General features: G+C 40.6%; 1 protein-coding gene across 3 annotated transcripts in view; it reads left to right on the top strand.

Annotated features, from left to right (window-relative positions):
* The window catches only part of zranb3 (zinc finger, RAN-binding domain containing 3), a 178,803-nt gene that overhangs the window by 114,887 nt on the left and 45,834 nt on the right, over positions 1–18,082 (top strand). For 2 of the 3 annotated variants that reach the window (XM_043694033.2, XM_043694038.2), the window contains 3 exons: positions 2,499–2,678; positions 15,103–15,255; positions 16,727–17,243. In XM_043694033.2, coding sequence (XP_043549968.2) covers positions 2,499–2,678; positions 15,103–15,255; positions 16,727–17,243 — 850 coding nt within the window. The remainder of the gene's footprint in view (positions 1–2,498; positions 2,679–15,102; positions 15,256–16,726; positions 17,244–18,082) is intronic. The other variant, XM_043694035.2, reaches the window with a different exon arrangement.

Genomic DNA, 18,082 nt, shown 5'->3' with positions numbered 1-18,082 from the left:
CTGAAACTTTAACTACTTGACAGGCCTTGATCTAGCACTGCCCTATCTCGAGTAGAACTATCTACATACTGACACAAAAAGCTCTCCTGGATGCACTTTAAAAATTACATCTATTCTAATCCTTTCATACGAAGGCAATCCCAGTTCATGTTAGGAAAATTGAAATCCTGACAACGATAACCCTGTTTCTCTCACATCGTTGTGATTTACATAAATATCTGTTCCACTGTCTCACATACCGTACATTTTATTTTCGTTCTCCTAAATTACAAACTTAATTTGGCCAATTCTTTTACAGCACTTGTCAAATGCTTTCTGGAAATCCAAACGCAGTACATCTACAAACTTTGCTAGATCTACAGCTCATGTTACTATTTCAAAGAGCTCTAATAGAATGGTTAAACTTGATTTCCCTTTATTCAAAACCAAATTCCAACAACCTTGTGTTTTTTTAAGTGCCCAGCTATAACCACCTTAATCATCAACTTTAACCTATTCCCATGACAGATGTCATGCTAACTGGCCTCTAGTCTCCCTTTTTCTACTTCTGTCCCTTCTCAAAAAGATAACTTATATTTTCTGATTTCCAATCAGATGGAAGCTTTCCTGAATCTAGTGAATTTTGGAAAATTAAGTCTGAACTCTAATTAATCCTTTTAAATTACACATGACAGAGTGTAATCTGTTCCCTGGTTGAAAGCATTCTGTGAACTCCTTTTCCAGGCTGCCATTACCTATCTGGATTTTCTACTTTGTATGTAGTTTAAAATCCCCCGTGATTATTACAGAACTTCTATCATAAGCATGCAATATTTCTTCTTGTAACTTGGTCCTACACTGTGACTGTTGTTAGGGGCCTGTGGATTACACTACACAGGTAAGCTCCTTGAATGTGTAAGTTAATTGCAAAGGCTGAGGCTCCAGCACACAGTATTCTCTGACACCTCTCCTGCCTTATTCATGGTCACACCTTCCTGTTTTAAGTTCTCCGTTACCTTTCTAATGATACGGAGACCTCTGTGTCCTTGAGTTGGAGGAACTGGAAGTGAGTGCATTGCTACATTGGTCAGTGCATGTTGACCCTTGAAGCAGAGGGAATGTTGTTCTTGTCCCTTACTACAGCTAGAATTGAGTCGAAAAGTGTGGCACTGGAAAAGCAAAGCAGGTCAGGCAGCATCTGAGGAGCAGGAGAGTTGACGTTTCGGGCATAAGCCCTTAATCAGGTATGCTCCTCGGATGCTGCCTGACCTGCTGTGCTTTTCCAGCATTACACTTTTCAATTCTGACTCTCCAGCATCTACAGTTCTCCCTTTCCCCCAGTCACTGAAAACCTTACTGTGAAACCTCTTCCAAGGATGCCCCCTTTGAAGTTCTCCTCCCTCCACAAGGATCTCCACGGATGTCTCTCCCACTGTACCCCTCAGGTCATCTTTTCTGCCCTGAAGCTCTTCAACCACATTTACTCCTCAGATGCTGCCTGACCTGCTGTGCTCTTCCAGCACCATCTTTTTCAACTCTGACACTCCAATATCTGCAGTCCTCACTTTTCCCCATACAGCTGCAATCAGACAGCTCTGACTTGAGTGTGTCTGACTTCTGGAACCAAGTTTTAGATATTTCTCCCCCTCCCTTCCTGTGTTGGAGTATCTTCAATTTGGCATCGACATTCATGACCTTGACTAGGAGCACCTGTATTTTTAGACATTTATTCCAGACGTATTTGTCTTGGATCACTCTCAGGTCCGGAAGCTCCTAAATGCCATAGCTGGAAAACACAACTATCCCATCATTGTCCATGTGCTAATTAATTAAATGTAATTTGTTCATTTAATCAATCAATGTGATTTGTTTAATTAACCAATCAATTTATCTTCATTGATATCATTTAGAACATGATATACTTCTCAATTAAACAATTAAGTGTCTTAGATATCTATTATTAAAGTTTTAATGCTTTCTTTTTCGAGACCTTCCCTAACCGAGGCATCCTTAAGCAGGCCATTCGCATAATTCCTTTTGTTTAGCACTTGGTGACGATCACTTTATTAGACTCCTGTATGTTACTCCTGATTTTTCACTCTGCTTTAACAAAGCACATATGGTGGTACCTGAGTAACAGAAATCATTTGGTTACAGAGTCATGAATAATAACCAGTACCCAAAATCTACTGTATTAGTACTTTATATTATAACTGAGTTGCCGATCATTTGGTTACAGAGTCATGAATAATAACCAGTACCCAAAATCTACTGTATTAATACTTTATATTATAACTGAGTTGTGGTGATTCCGTTCCATTATGGATATACCAAATTGTAACATTGGTGAGTTTTAAGTTGTGAAAGCCACTAATATGCCGTTCTACATGATTTTATTGAACCATACCTGATTCTATAATTGAATAATTTTTGTGAATTTTTAATGTTAACAAGTTTCATTTTTATATCAGAGCAGCCTAAATGCAATGATTGTGTTTTCTTTTCCATATTACTTACAGGGTTTAACATTTACAGCTGCTACACATGTTGTCTTTGCTGAATTATTCTGGGATCCTGGTCACTTGTTGCAGGCTGAAGATCGGGCTCATCGTATAGGACAATGCAGCTCTGTTCATGTTCACTATCTTATCGCTAGAGGAACATTGGACTCTCTCATGTGGAGCATGCTGAAACGTAAGGTACAATTTCCACTGAATGCTTTAAGGGAGATTACGGAAGAGTATGGTGAGTGCCATGGGTGTGCAAAGAACAGCCTGTCAAAAAAATGAGATGCTACCTCTGGTATCTTCAATTTGGCATCTACATTCATGACCTTGACTAGGAGCACCTGTATTTTTAGACATTTGTTCCAGACATATTTGTCTTGGATCACTTTCGGATCTGGAAGCTTCTAAATGCCATAGCTGTAAAACGCAACTATCCCATCATTGTCCATGATTTAATTACAATTAATCCATGTCCATGGAAAAATTACAAGAATAGTTCTAGGAGTGAGAATAGAATCGAGAAGATGGGACTGTTCTCCTTGAAGAGAAGGAGATTTGATAGAGGTTTTCAAAATCATGGGTGGGCTGGATAGTGTAGATAGGGAGAAGCTGTTCCTGCTCATAAAAGGAGCAAGAATGAGAGGATGTAGATTTAAAGTGATGTGAGAAAGAAACAAGGATGATTTGAAAATATCTCTTTCACAAAAGTGAGTAGTTAGTGTGTCTGAAATACATTGCCTGAAAGTGTGGTGGAGGCGGGTTCAGTAGGTATTTAAGAAAATACTGGATGATTCAAAAACCGAAATTGTTGGAAAAGCTCAGCAGGTCCTGCAGGATCTGTGAAGAGAAATCAGAGTTAACATTCTGGAGTTCTCAAGAAGGGACACCGGACCTGAAAAATTAACTCCGATTTCTCTTCACAGATGCTGCCAAACACACTCGAGCTTGTCTAGCATTTTCTGTTTTTGTTTCTGATTTACAGCGTCTGCAGTTCTTTCAGTTTTTATTTAGTATTTGACATTGGATGATTATTTGGATAGCAACAGTGGCAAGAGTATGGGGATATAGCAGGAGACTGAGACTACGTAATGATGCTCATTTGAAGAGTCAGTGCAAGAATACACAATGAGTCAAATCACCATCTTCTGCACCATAACAATTGTGTGATTCTGAAAATTGCATGCCATATAGTACAACCAACAAGTGTTAAACAGGGCTAAACAATTCCACACCCAGTTGACTAGCTTTAAGCTCGGCAGTCATATCTTATCCAGTCATGGATGACAAGGGACAATTAAAAAACCTACTAGGGGAGCCTAGCACATCAATGTAAATGATAAGGCTAAAGTATTTGCAACAATATTTTCCAGTATATTATCTATCTTGGCCTTTTCAGCATGTCTCCAGTATCACTGGAGAAAGTGAGGTCTGCAGATGCTGGAGATCAGAGATCAAAAAGTGTGGTGCTGGAAAAGCACAACCAGTCAGGCAGCATCCAAGGAGGAGGAGGATGAGGAGTTTATTTTCAGAGGCTGCCTGACCGGCTGTACTTCTCCAGTGCCACACTTTTTGACCCAGTATTACAGTCTGCAGCCATTTCAATTCATGCCACATGATGTTAGAAATGCAGGAAGCATTAAGTACTACAAAGATCTGATCATAATCTGGCAATAATCCACTGCTGTGGATTGAGCTAAATTGTTCCAGTACAGCTACAATACTGGCATCTTCCGGACAATGTGGAAAATTGCCCAGTTATGTCATGAACACAATGCAACAGCCTAACATGTTTAATTATCGTGCCATCAGTCTACTCTCCATCATCACTAAAATGATGGAAGGGGTCATCAACAGTGCTATCAAACATCACTTGCTTAACAATAATATGCTCACTGATGCTATTTGGGTTCCACCAGGGACAATCCACTCTTCAGCTCATTACATCTCAGATCAGACGTGGACAATAGAGCTGAATTCCGGCTAAAGCTGACATCCTTGATACCAAGTGCACATTTGTCCAGGTTTGGCATTGATGAGCCTGAGCAAAACTAGAACCACTGGTAATTGTGGGGAAAACTCTCCGCTGACTGGATCTATTGGTTGTTGGAGGTCCATCATATCATTTCAGGACATCTCTCCAGTAGTTGCAACAAATTCTAAATTGGAGGAAGGCCAATTTTGATGGTATTAGGCAAGAACTTTCAAAAGCTGATTGGGGGCAAATGTTCTCAGGTAAAGGGATGGTTAGAAAATGGGAAGCCTTCAGAAGTGAGAGAACGAGCGTCCAGAGAAAGTATATTCCTGTTAGGGTGAAAGGGCAGGTTGGTAGATATAGGGAATGCTAGATGACGAAAGAAATTGAGGGTTTGGTTAAGAAAAAGAAGGAAGCATATGTCAGTTATAGACAGGATAGATCAAGTGAATCCTTAAAGTACAAAGGAGTGTATTTAAGAGAGAAATCAGGAGGGCAAAAAAGGGACATGAGATAGCTTTGGCAAATACAGTTAAAGAGAATCCAAGGGGCTTTTACAAATACATTAAGGACAAAAGTATAACTAGGGAGAGAATAGGGCCCCTCAAGATCAGCAAGGCGGCCTTTGTGTGGAGCCGCAGGAGATGTAGCAGATACTAAACGACTATTTTGCATCAGTATTTACTTTGGAAAAGGATATGGAAGATATAGAATGTAGGGAAATAGACAGTGACATCTTGAAAAATGTCCATATTACAGAGGAGGAAGTTCTGGATGTCTTGAAACACATAGAAGTGGATAAATCGCAGGACTTGATCAGGTACACCCTAGAACTCTGTGGGAAGCTATAGAGGTGATTGCTGGCCTCTTGCTGAGATATTTGTATCATCGATAGTGCGGTACCACTGTTTAAGAAATGTGGCAAGAACAAGCCAGGGAACTATAGACCAGTGAGCCTAACGTCGGTGGTGGGCAAGTTGTTGGAGGAAATTGTGACAAATAGGATGTACATGTATTTGGAAAGGCAAGGACTGATTAAGAATAGTCAACACGACTATATGCGTAAGAAATCATATCTCACAAACTTGATTGAGTTTTTGGAAGAAATAACAAAGAGGATTGATGAGGGCAGAGCGGTGGACGTGATCTATATGGACTTCAGTAAGGCGTTCGACAAGGTTCCCCATGGGAGACTGGTTAGCAAGGTTAGATCTCATGGAATACAGGGAGAACTAGCCATTTGGATACAGAACTGGCTCAAAGGAAGATGATAGAGGGTGGAGGTGGAGGGTTGTTTTTCAGACCGGAGGCCTGTGACCAGTGGAGTGCCACAAGGATTAGTGCTTTTAGTCATTTATATAAATGATTTGGATGTGAGCATAAGAGGTATAGTTAGTAAGTTTGCAGATGACACCAAAATTAGACGTGTAGTGGACAGCAAAGAAGGTTACCCCAGATTACTGATCAGATGGAGTTGAGAAGTGGCAGATGGAGTTTAATTTAGATAAATGCGAGATGCTGCATTTTGGGAAAGGAAATCTTAGCAGGACTTTTACACTTAATGGTAAGGTCCTAGGGGTGTTGCTGAACAAAGAGACCTTGGAGTGCAGGTTCATAGCTCCTTGAAAGTGGCGTCACAGGTAGATAGGATAGTGAAGAAGGCGTTTGGTATGCTTTCTTTTATTGATCAGAGTATTGAGTACAGGAGTTGGGAGGTCATGTTGCGGCTGTACAGGACATCGGTTAGGCCACTGTTGGAATATTGCGTATATTTCTGGTCTCCTTCCTAATGGAAAGATGTTGTGAAACTTGTAAGGGTTCAGAAAAGATTTACAAGAAAGTTGCCAGGGTGGGAGGATTTGGGCTATAGGGAGAGGCTGAACAGGCTGGGGCTGTTTTCCCTGGAGCGTTGGAGGCTGAGGCTAATGGTTTATAAAAACATGAGGGACATGGATAGGGTAAATAGGCAAAGTCTTTTCCCTGGGTGGGTGAGTCCAGAACTAGAGGGCATAGGTTTACGGTGGGAAGGGAAAGATATAAAAGAGACCTATGGGGCAATATTTTCACACAGAAGGTGGTACGGGTATGGAACGAGCTGATGGAGGAAATGGTGGAGGCTGGTACAATTGCAACATTTAAGAGGCATTTGGATGGGTATATGAATAGGAAGAGGTTGGAGGGAATATGGGTTGATTGGCTATGCTAAATTGCCCATTGTGTTAGGTACATTAGTCAGAGAGAAATGGGTCTGGGTGAGTTACTGTTCGGAGAGTCAGTGTGGATTTGTTTGGCCAAAGAGCCTTGTTCCACACTATAGAGAATCTAATCTTAAAAAAAGAGAGTAATGACAATTAACATGACATTGTCACCAAGAAATCTAATAAGAAATGGGAAGAAATTTCTCCTGACGAGTGGTCAAAATGTTGAACACTATCATTGGAAGTGGTTGATGCCAATAGTATAGATGTGTTTAAAGTGACCATGTGTAAGCATATTTGAAAGAAGGGAATAGAGAGTTACAATAATAAAGTTAAATGAGGGAAGATGAGAGAAGGCTATGTGGAGCATTAATATCTCAAAGTTTGTGTGAAGATTTGTAGCTCGGGTGCTCGTTGTTGTGGTTCTGTTCGCAGAGCTGGAAGTTTTTGTTGCAAACGTTTCGTCCCCTGGCTAGGCGACATTATCAGTGCTTGGGAGCCTCCTGCGAAGCGCTTCTTTGATGTTTCCTCCGGTGTTTATAGTGGTGAGACAACAACTCACCAGAACGAAGGACCCGATACCCAACATGAGCAAGACGAATGTAGTGTACAAAATACCATGCAAGGACTGCACTAAACACTAAATAGGACAAACAGGAAGACAGCTAACAATCCGCATAATGAACATCAACTAGCCACGAAACAACACGACCAGCTATCCTTAGTAGCCACACACGCAGACAACAAGCAACATGAATTCGACTGGGACAACACTACTATCATAGGGCAAGTCAGACAGAGAACAGCCAGGGAATTCCTCGAGGCATGGCATTCATCCACAAACTCCATCAACAAACACATCGACCTGGACCCAATATACCAACCACTACAGCAGACAGCTGAAACTGACAACCGGAAGCGGCAGGGACAGACCACTACAAACACCGGAGGAAACATCAAAGAAGCGCTTCGCAGGAGGCTCCTAAGCACTGATGATGTCGCCTAGCCAGGGGACGAAACGTTTGCAACAAAAACTTCCAGCTCTGCGAACAGAACCACAGCATTAATATCTGCATGGACTGGTTCGTGAAGCTATATTTTATATCCTTTTGTAACTAGTTACACTCCCTGATGCTTAGCCCTGCTCGTGTTTGCTTTCCAATTATATATTTAATTAATTCTGAAAGTTAAATTTACATTTGAATCCACTTCCATCATCTGAGCCTGTGCTTTCCAGATGATCTTAACATGCTACATGAAGAAGTCTTTGTTTCAGTCTAATTACTTTCCCAGTTATCTCAAAACTTTACCCCCTCATCTCTAACCCTCAAACCTTCACGAAGATTTTGTACAACATCCTTGCTTTTGTATGCAATTCTTCAATTTATAAACCCAAGGATCCCATATGCTTTTCAATTACAATGCACTATGTTAAAATTCTTCATAGTTTTCTGAATCTCACTTGAATCTCTTTTTCTGCTCCTGAGAATATAATCTTAATATTCTAAATCATTATATTAGATTAATCGATCATAACTCTGCCTCTGAATCAGAGCCCTTGGTTTGAGTCTCATTCCAGAGCTTGTTGGCTACTTTAAGATAAACAATAGACAGGGTGGTTGAAAAGGTGTTTAGCACGTTTGCCTTCATTGTTCACTCCTTTGAGTATAAGAGTTGGGAAGTCATTTTGACGTGATACAGGACATTGCTGAAGCCTCTTCTGGAATACTGTGTCCAGCCCTGGTCACCCAGTTATAGGAAGGATATTATTAAGTTGGGGAAGATATTTACCAGGATATTGCCAGGTATGGAACATTTGAGTTATAAAGAAAGGCTGGACAGGCTGGGACTTTATTCACTGAAGTGGAGAAGTCTATAAATTTAATGAGGAGTAAAGGTAGAGTTAATGGTAGTTGTCTTTTCCCTAGGATGTCGGATTTTAAGACTAAGGGGTACATTTTTAAGGTGAGAGGAGAGAGATTTTAAAAAAGGCATGAGTGGCAAATATTTTACAGAGGGTGGTTGGTGTATGGAATAAATACGCTGAGAAAGTGGTGGGTGTGGGTACAATTACAACTTTTAAAAGACATTTGGATATTAGATTAGTTTACATACAGTGTGGAAATAGGCCTTTCGGCCCAACAAGTACATACCGACCCTCCGAACAGCAACCCACCCAGACCCATTACCTACATTTTACCCTTTCACCTAACACTACGGGCAATTTAGCATGGCCAATTCACCTAACCTGCACATTTTTGGACTGTGGGAGGAAACCAGAGCACCCGGAGAAAACCCACGCAGACACAGGGAGAATGTGCAAACTCCACACAGTTGCTTGAGCGGGAATTGAACCCGGGTCTCTGGCGCTGTGAGGCAGCAGTGCTAGCCACTGTGCCGCCCATATGTACATGAATAAGAAAGGTTTGGAGGGTTATGGGCCAGGAGCAGTTGGGACTTGTTTAATTTCGAATTATATTTGGCATGGACTGGTTGGACCGAAGGGTCTATTTCTGTGCTGTATGATTCTAAGGAGAAGACAGCGATTCTCATTCCTGATGAAGGGCTTATGCCTGAAACATCGATTCTCCTGTTCCTCAGATGCTGCCTGACCTGCTGTGGTTTTCCAGCATCACACTTGACGTTATATGATTCAATGACTTGTGACACCATTCACACAAGTTAAAATCAATCTGCTAATCCTTCTAAAACTTCCCCACTTTTCCCAAAGCACAAGTGTACAGAGACACAGAGTCATAGAGATGTACAGCATGGGAACAGACCCTTCGCTCCAATTCGTCCATGCCGACAAGATATCCCAACCCAATCTAGTCCCACCTGCTAGCACCCGGCCCATATCCCTCCAAACCCTTCCTTTTAATATACACATCAGTTGCCTTTTGAATGTTGCAATCGTACTAGCCTTCACCACTTCTTCTGGCAGCTCATTCCATACACGTACCACCCTCTGCGTGAAAAAGTTGCCCCTCAGGTCTCTTTTATATCTTTGGTCTCTCACCCTAAATCTATGCCCTCTAGTTCTGGACACCCCCACCCCGGGGAAGAGACTTTGTCTACTTATTTATCCATGATTTTATAAACCTGTATAAGGTCACCCCTCAGCCTCCGACGCTCCAGGGAAAACAGCCCCAGCCTGTTCAACCTCTCCCTATAGCTAAAATCCTCCAACCCTGGCAACATCCTTGTAAATCTTTTCTGAACCCCTTTAAATTTCACAATATTCTTCTGATAGGAAGGAGATCAGAACTGCATGCAATATTCCAACAGAGGCCTAACCAATGTCGCGTACAGCTGTAACACGATCTCCCAACTCCTGTACTCAATACTCTGACTAATAAAGGAAAGCATACCAAATGCCTCCTTCACTTTTCCTATCTACCTGCGACTCCACTTTCAAGGAGCTTTGAACCCGCACTCCAAGGTCTCATTGTTCAGCAACACGCCCGAGGACCTTATCATTAAGTGTATAAGTCTTGCTAAGATTTGCTTTCCCAAAATGCAGCACCTCACATTGATCTAAATTAAACTCCATCTGCTACTCCTCAGCCCATTGGCCCATCTGATCAAGATCCCGTTGTAATGTGAGGTAACCTTCTTCGCTGTCCACTACACCTCCAATTTTGGTGTCATCCGCAAACTTACTAACTTTCCTCTTGTGCTCACATCCAAATCATTTATATAAATCATGAAAAATAGTGGACCCAGCACCAATCCTTGTGGCACTCCACTGGTCACAAGCCTCCAGTCTGATAAACAACCCTCCTTCAACACCCTTTGTCTTCTACCTTTGAGCCAGTTCTGTATCCATATGGCTAGTTCTTCCTGCATTTCATGAGATCTAACCTTGCTAACCAGTCTCCCATGGAAATCCTTGTCGATCACCTTACTGAAGTCCAGATAGATCACGTCCACAGCTCTGCCCTTATCAATCCTCTTTGTTACTTCTTCCAAAAACTCAATCAAGTTTGTGAGACCTGATTTCCCATGCACAAAGCCATGCTGACTATCTCTAATCAGTCTTTGACTTTCCAAATACATGGACATCCTGTACCTCAGGATTCCCTCCAACAACTTGCCCACTACCGACGTCAGGCTCACTTGTGTATAGTTCCCTGGCTTGTCCTCACCATCTTTCTCAAACAGTGGCACTACGTTAGCCAACATCCAGTCTTCTGGCACCTCACTTGTGATTATCGATGATACAAATATCTCAGCAAGAGGTCAGCAATCACTTCTTTAGCTTCCCACAGAGTTCTAAGGTACACCTAATCAGGTCCTGGGATTTATCCACTTCTATGCATTTCAAGGCATCCAGCACTTACTCCTCTGTAATATGGACATTTTGCAAGATGTCACCATCTATTTCCCTATATTCTATACCTTCCAATTCCTTTTCCACAGTAAACACTGATGCAAAATACTCATTTAGTATCTCCCCATCTCCTGCGGCTCCACACAAAGGCCGCCTTGCTGATCTTTGAGGGGCCCTATTCTCTCCCTAGTTACCCGTTTGTCCTTAATGTATTTGTAAAAACCTCTTGGATTCTCTTTAACTCTATTTGCCAAAGCTATCTCATGTCCCTTTTTTTCCCTCCTGATTTCTCTCTTAAGTATACTCCTACTGCCTTTATACTCTTCTTAGGATTCTCTCGATCTATCCTGTCTATACCTGACATAGCGTTCCTTCTTTTTCTTAACCAGACCCTCAATTTCTTTAGTCATCCAGAATTCCCTATACCTACCAGCCTTTCCTTTCACCCGAACAGGAATATACTTTCTCTGGACTCTCATTATCTCATTCCTGAAGGCTTCCCATTTTCCAGCCGTCCCTTTACCTGCAAACATCTGGCCCTAATCAGCTTTTGAAAGTTCATGCCTGATACCATCAAAATTGGCCTTCCTCCAATTTAGAACTTCAACTTTTCAATCTGGTCTATCCTTTTCCATCACTATTTAAAAACTAATAGAATTATGGTCACTGGCTCCAAAGTGCTCCCCTATTGATACCTCAGTCATCAGCCCTGCCTTACTTCCCAAGAGTTGGTCACGTTTTGCACCTACTTTATTGGGTTCATCCGTATATTGAATCAGAAAATTTTCTTGTACACACTTAACAAAATCTTCTCCATCTAAACCCTTAACACTCTGGCAGTCCCAGTCTATGTTTGGAAAGTTTAAAATCCCCGACCATAACCACCCTTTTATTCTTACTGATAACTGCAATCTTCTTACAAATTTGTTTCTCAATTTCGGTCTGACTATTGGGGGGTCTATAATACAATCCCAATAAGGTGATCATCTCTTTCTTATTTTTCAGTTCAAACCAAATAACTTCCCTGGATGTATTTCCAGGCCTATCCTCCCTCAGTACAGCTGTAAAGCTATCCCTTAACAAAAAACACCACTCCCCTTTCTTTCTTACCTCCCTTTCTGCCCTTCCTGTATCCTGGAACATTAAGCTGCCAGTCCTGTCCATCCCTGAGCCACATTTCTGTAATTGCTATGATATCCCAGTTCCATGTTTCTAACCATGCCCTAAGTTCATCTGCCTTCCCTGTTAGGCCCCTTGCATTGAAATAAATGCAGTTTAATTTGTCAGTCCTACCTTGTTCTCTGCTTTGTCCCTGTCTGTTTGACTCACCTTTATTCTCAATTGTACCAGTCTCAGATGGATCTCTTTCTTCACTATGTCCCTGACCCCAAACCCCCCACCTTACTAGTTTAAATCCTCTTGAGCAGTTTTAGCAAATCTCCCTGCCAATACATTAGTCCCCTTCCTATTCAGGTGCAAATAGTCCTTCTTGTACAGGTCATTTCTACCCCAGAAGAGGTTCCAATGATTCAAAAATGTGAATCCTCCTCCCATACACCAGCTCCTCAGCCATGCATTCATCTGCTCTATCCTTCTATTCCTACCCTCATTAGTTCACAGCACTGGGAGTAGTCCAGATATTACTATTCTCGAGGATCTTCCTTTTAAATTCCTTCCCATCTCTATATATTCTCCCTTCAGAATCTCATCCTTTTGCCTTCCTATGTCATTGGTTCCAAGGTGTACAATGATCTCCTGCTCATCCCTCTCCCCCTTGAGAATATTCTACACTCTCCCTGAGACATCCTTGATCCTGGCTCCAGGGAAATAACACATCATTCTGACTTTTTGCTGCTGGCTACAGAAACGTCTATCTGTGCCTCGGTTCTAGAGAGTCGACTAACACAATTGATCTCTTGGAACCCGGCGTACCCCTCATTGCATTGGAACCAGTCTCAATACCAGAAACCTGGCTGTTCATGCTACATTTCCCTGAGAATGCATCACCCCCTACATTTTCCAAAATAGCATACTTGTATCTGCAAGTTTTTTTCCCTTCCTGTAACTGCCATCCATCATACCTCCTTGCTCTTGTAAATTCCTTATTATTTCTAACTGAATCTCCAACAGATCCATTCAATCTAATAGAATTCGCAACCAATGGCATTTATTGCAGATATAATCCTCAGTAACCTGTAAACTCTCCCTAAACTCTCACATCCAACAAGAAGAGCATATCACTCTACTAAAGGTCATTATTGCTTCTTCCAGTTTACAGACGCAGAAAATAGCACTGTCTTATTCCTCTACAAAACACTGCTCCAGGCTAACTTTATGCTTATGGCATATATTTTTAAGTTTAATCAAGAGACATATCTCATTAAAACATATAATCAAGAAAGAACTGACTCTACTCACTACTGCAGACGTTCTGTAAGCCACACCTAAAAATATTGACTTGTCTGTTTCTGTGCTGTGACCTCTTCCAAACAGGTTCCTCCAAGATTAGTTGTGAATTTCCCTGTTTCTTAATTTTCCCAGATGCACTCCGATGTCCAGCAATACATGAATTCAAACAGCAACGGCAGTATGCAAAGATACAAAACAGACTCCTATTCTAGGTGATTTCACACAATGCTATCTCAGTGGCATTTAAGTCTTTTCTACAATGAGGCCTCAAAACTGCACTGCTTAAAAACAATCTTTTACAAATTAGCATGTCCTCTTTACTCTTGTATTATGTTTATACATTTTTGATGCCTTTATCTGCCTGCACTTTCATAAATAATCATAAATGGAATTCTTGAATTATTTTGTCACCCATATTTTCCAGTGTCTTTGCATTGAGTGTAAACTCCCATTCTTTTCCGCTTCAAATGAATGCATCATCCACATCCACTTTGAATTCCAACTGCCAATGCATTCTCATTCTACGAACCTGTCTGCTTCCCTGCCTTTTACCATCATTCGCACTGTTTAGCAAAGTCCCTATTTTGCCACACTAAAATTTCCGCTTGCACCAAAGTCCTAACCATATATACATTCTTTGAAAAACGTGATATAGCTCTTGCCCCATGAGTGCAACATGACTTTCACATCTAAGTACTCTGATTAAAATTCTGTTAAGGATTCTGCTTTTGATTAACTTGTCATTAATTGTCAAGTTTATCCAGCTCACTAATCCTGAAATATTACCTTTGTAACTTGCACAATTGAACAGAAGTTTGAAATATTGTCAAAGCCCCTCCTGCCTCCTCTGACTTTTTGTAACTTAGAACAAACATAATGACTTACTTGCTCTGTGCTATCTTTTCAGAATCCATTATTCCAACCCTAGTACATCAATGTTTTCTATAAACTCATATCTTGCCAACATCTTCGAAGACAATATGTTCAAATGAATCCACCCTAGTAATCTCAGCGATAGCCCAGAACTAATTTGAACATTGTTGATCACAAATCATAAAAAATTATACTAGCATCTCTGATCTCTTCAGGTTTCAAGAAACCAGTTAAGATTCTTTATTCTTAAATGTGTATTGTTTGGTTCACTCCCTCTTGCCGCATACTAAAGTAATTTGTTTTCTAGTGTTAGCTAAAACTTAATAAACAGTCTCTTATTCAAGCTACCAGGTAGGATCATAAAGATGATGGCCAGAGAATAATTGTGAGATAACAAAGTTCAAACTTCAATTATGAGGCATTGGTCCAAACCTGTACTGCTGAGTTTGAGAAAATGAATGATTAAAGTGCAGAAATTATAATGAATTTAGAGTAGTTTTAAAGTTTAAAGATATGTTCGTTCGTTTTCAAATATGTCGGCTCAGTCAAACTACCAAATTATCTCCTGCATTTATTCATGAGAGATGAGTTACTTTGCTTTTAAATTACAGAGCTGAAAATGTGTTGCTGGAAAAGCGCAGCAGGTCAGGCAGCATCCAAGGAGCAGGAGAATCGACGTTTCAGGCATGAGCCCTTCTTCAGGAATCATGCCCGAAATGTCGATTCTCCTGCTCCTTGGATGCTGCCTGACCTGCTGCGCTTTTCCAGCAACACATTTTCAGCTCTGATCTCCAGCATCTGCAGACCTCACTTTCTCCTTTTAAATTACAGACTCGTGTAACAAGTAACACATTAAATGGAATAAAGCAACACTTAGAAGTGGAAGAGGGAGATAAAGAAAAGTGGGATTTCTTGAGTAATGCATTGGCCTGGGTGCCAAATAAAAATTTTTCAGCAGCTGAAGACGGAGTGTTCTTCACCCATGTAAGTAATTGAACTGTGCTATATGTGATGTGAATAGTAATTTTTCAAAGCTAGATACTAATAGCAATTTTTTTTAGTTCTCCTAATTTGTAGAAAATTCTGTTTCATGTTATCGCTTTGTTAATATTAATACTATCGTGCCAGTTATACATTTTCATGATGTGTGATGTCAGTGCATTTTCAGTTTATCTCACCATCTTTGTTGCATCCAATTTTTCCACCGTGGTAGTGAGAAAAATCAAGAAATATGTTCAAAATTGTCATACGCAATAAAAAACAAAGCACAGCTGAAGCAGTCATTAAAGTTACAAATTCGATTGATGTTCACAAACCACTGGAGCTACTCTGTAATAGCCACTCTCGGATATTACTATAAGAACTTGATTTGTGTACCTGCTTGCTGCCATTAATCTGTTATTTGTAAATTGCAAAATATTTCCTAGAGCTGCCTTCCTTCAGACAATTTGACCATGGCATAGAGCTCGCTAAGGTAAAACCATTAAGAATTACACTAACAAGCAATTTCAGACCATAAGTCAAGCTTGCAAAGTGGCTCACTTGTACTTGCTTGACATTGTACCTTTTTAATTAAACAAAGGCCTGGGGACCTGGTTCTCATGTCCTATAGCACATCTTGGTCGATCAGAATATTTCTGATCAAATTATTTATCCAGATAAAAGACAGTATATAGGATTTTAAAATTCAACAGTAAGATAAATGCTCTACAAATAATAGCAGTTTTGAGTTACCAGTATAGAACACAACACTTTGCATTGATATGTTTTTAATTGTGTAGGTAAAAACAAGGACTGCAGATGCTGGAAACCAGAGTCTAGATTAGAGTGGTGCTGGAAAAGCACAGCAGGTCAGGCAGCATTCAAGGAACAGGAAAATCGACGTTTCGGGCAAAAGCCCTTCATCAGAAATAGAGGCAGGGTGCCTGCTGAGTGGAGAGATAAATGAGAGGAGGGTGGGGGTGGGGAGAAAGGAGCATAGAGTACAATAGATAAATGAGAGGAGGGTGGGGGTGGGGATGGAGGTGACAGGTCAGAGAGGAGGGTGGAGTGGATAGGTGGAAAGGAAAATAGGCAGGTAGGACAGGTCACGAGGGCAGTGCTGAGCTGGAAGACTGGAGCTGGGGTGAGGTGGGGGAAGGGGAAATGAGGAAACTGGTGAAATCCACATTGATGCCATGGGTTTGAAGTGTTCTGAGGCGGAAGATGAGGCGTTTTTAATTGTCACTTCTGAAATTTGAGATAAATCCAATTATCCCATTAAAGACTTGGCATTTGCAGTAACTGTTGAATTTGATAGGTGCCTTTAACTCGTGCTTAGACTTTCCAAATACAATGTGGATTATTGCAGATTTAATGAAAGATTAATTAATGGGCTGTTAAGCTTTACAGATTTCTAATTTTGTAGTTAAGTTGATTTGTCATTCTTTTGAAGTAAATTATACTTCCCTTTCAGTTTGAGAAAGAAAAACAGCATGACATCCGCTCATTCTTTTCATCAAAACCTGACTCCAGGGAGAAACGCAAGAGAACCCTTCAAGATTTACCAGTCAGCCAGTTTTCTGATACGTTCGAGCTGCAGGAATCACCTGATCCCCCCAATTCACCTCAGCAATCGCAAGGAAAACTAGATGAAGTAAATGCAAGAGGTGATGAAAATGAGAATGAAGCAATATCCGAAACGAACAATGATGAGCTGCTGTTAAAAGATACATTTGAACCACAGACTAAACGATTTAAATCTTTATTCACACCAATGAAAAATCACGCAAGATCAAAAAAGAACAAGGCCAAAGGTGGGCCGACACCATCCACAATTAGAATTCATCGTACTCAAAATTTCCTGGACAAAGCACAAGCTACCTCAAGAAAATTGCTTGTAACTGAAAAAACATGGAATTGCAAAATATGCACATTTACAAATAATATCTTTCTGTCTTACTGTGAAATGTGTGAAACTCCGCAAGGTGTTGGTAAGAATCTGTTTTGAATTTTTCATCTTCAAGCAAATTTCTTATCAAAAATATTTATTGAACAAAGAATACTTTATTAGTGTTTTATCTCAATCAAATATACTGGTGTTTCAGTGAATTGTTCATGGGAAAGCTTCTGGTACTTGGACAATGTATTTTATGCTAGTGTGATGATTATCTTAGTACTACAAAGGCTGACTGCTATTTTCTGTTTCTGTCAATAAGCAACTAATATTGCAGAAAAAGTGACTGCTATCAAATCTTTTCACCTTTCACTCATTGGGGACAGATGAAGGCAACCACTTTTCAAAGGGAGCTACAATTTATATTCATGAGAAACAGGTGCTGATTGATTGGCAAGTGGACTCTAATTAGTCAAGATGTTGTCATGGAGAAGGCACAGATACCCCAAAGTTTTGTTTAAATTTTAAAAAGGCAGGGTTGACTCTGATCAGCCAGGATGTGCCGTCAGACATGAGAACCATGTCCCCAGGCCTTTGTTTAATTAAAAAGGCACAATGTCTAGCAAGTGTAAGTGAGCCACGTTGCAAGCTTGACTTATGGTCTTAAATTGGTTGTTAGTGTAATTCTTAATGGGTTTCACCTGAATGAACTCAATGCCATGCTCAAATTCACCTTTGAATTAAGCTACCTGATGAACTCTACTTCCTCAACATGCTAATTGATAAATTAGCAAATAAGGTTCTCGACCACAGTCTACAATTAGCTGGCCACCACTGATCAGTATGTGTGTTGGTATTCCGACAGCTCCACAAGATTAGATTGACCTTAGCAACAACTCTGTGAATAGGGCTCTAGCCATTTGCTCACCACCTAAG

The sequence above is a fragment of the Chiloscyllium plagiosum genome, unplaced genomic scaffold (genome assembly GCF_037043375.1).
Source record: "Chiloscyllium plagiosum isolate Xiang-an unplaced genomic scaffold, Cpla_swu_hap1 HiC_scaffold_7, whole genome shotgun sequence".
Classification (NCBI taxonomy): Eukaryota; Metazoa; Chordata; class Chondrichthyes; order Orectolobiformes; family Hemiscylliidae; genus Chiloscyllium; species Chiloscyllium plagiosum.
The sequence above is the reverse complement of the archived record's forward strand: the minus strand, read 5'-3'. Positions and strand labels throughout refer to the sequence as shown.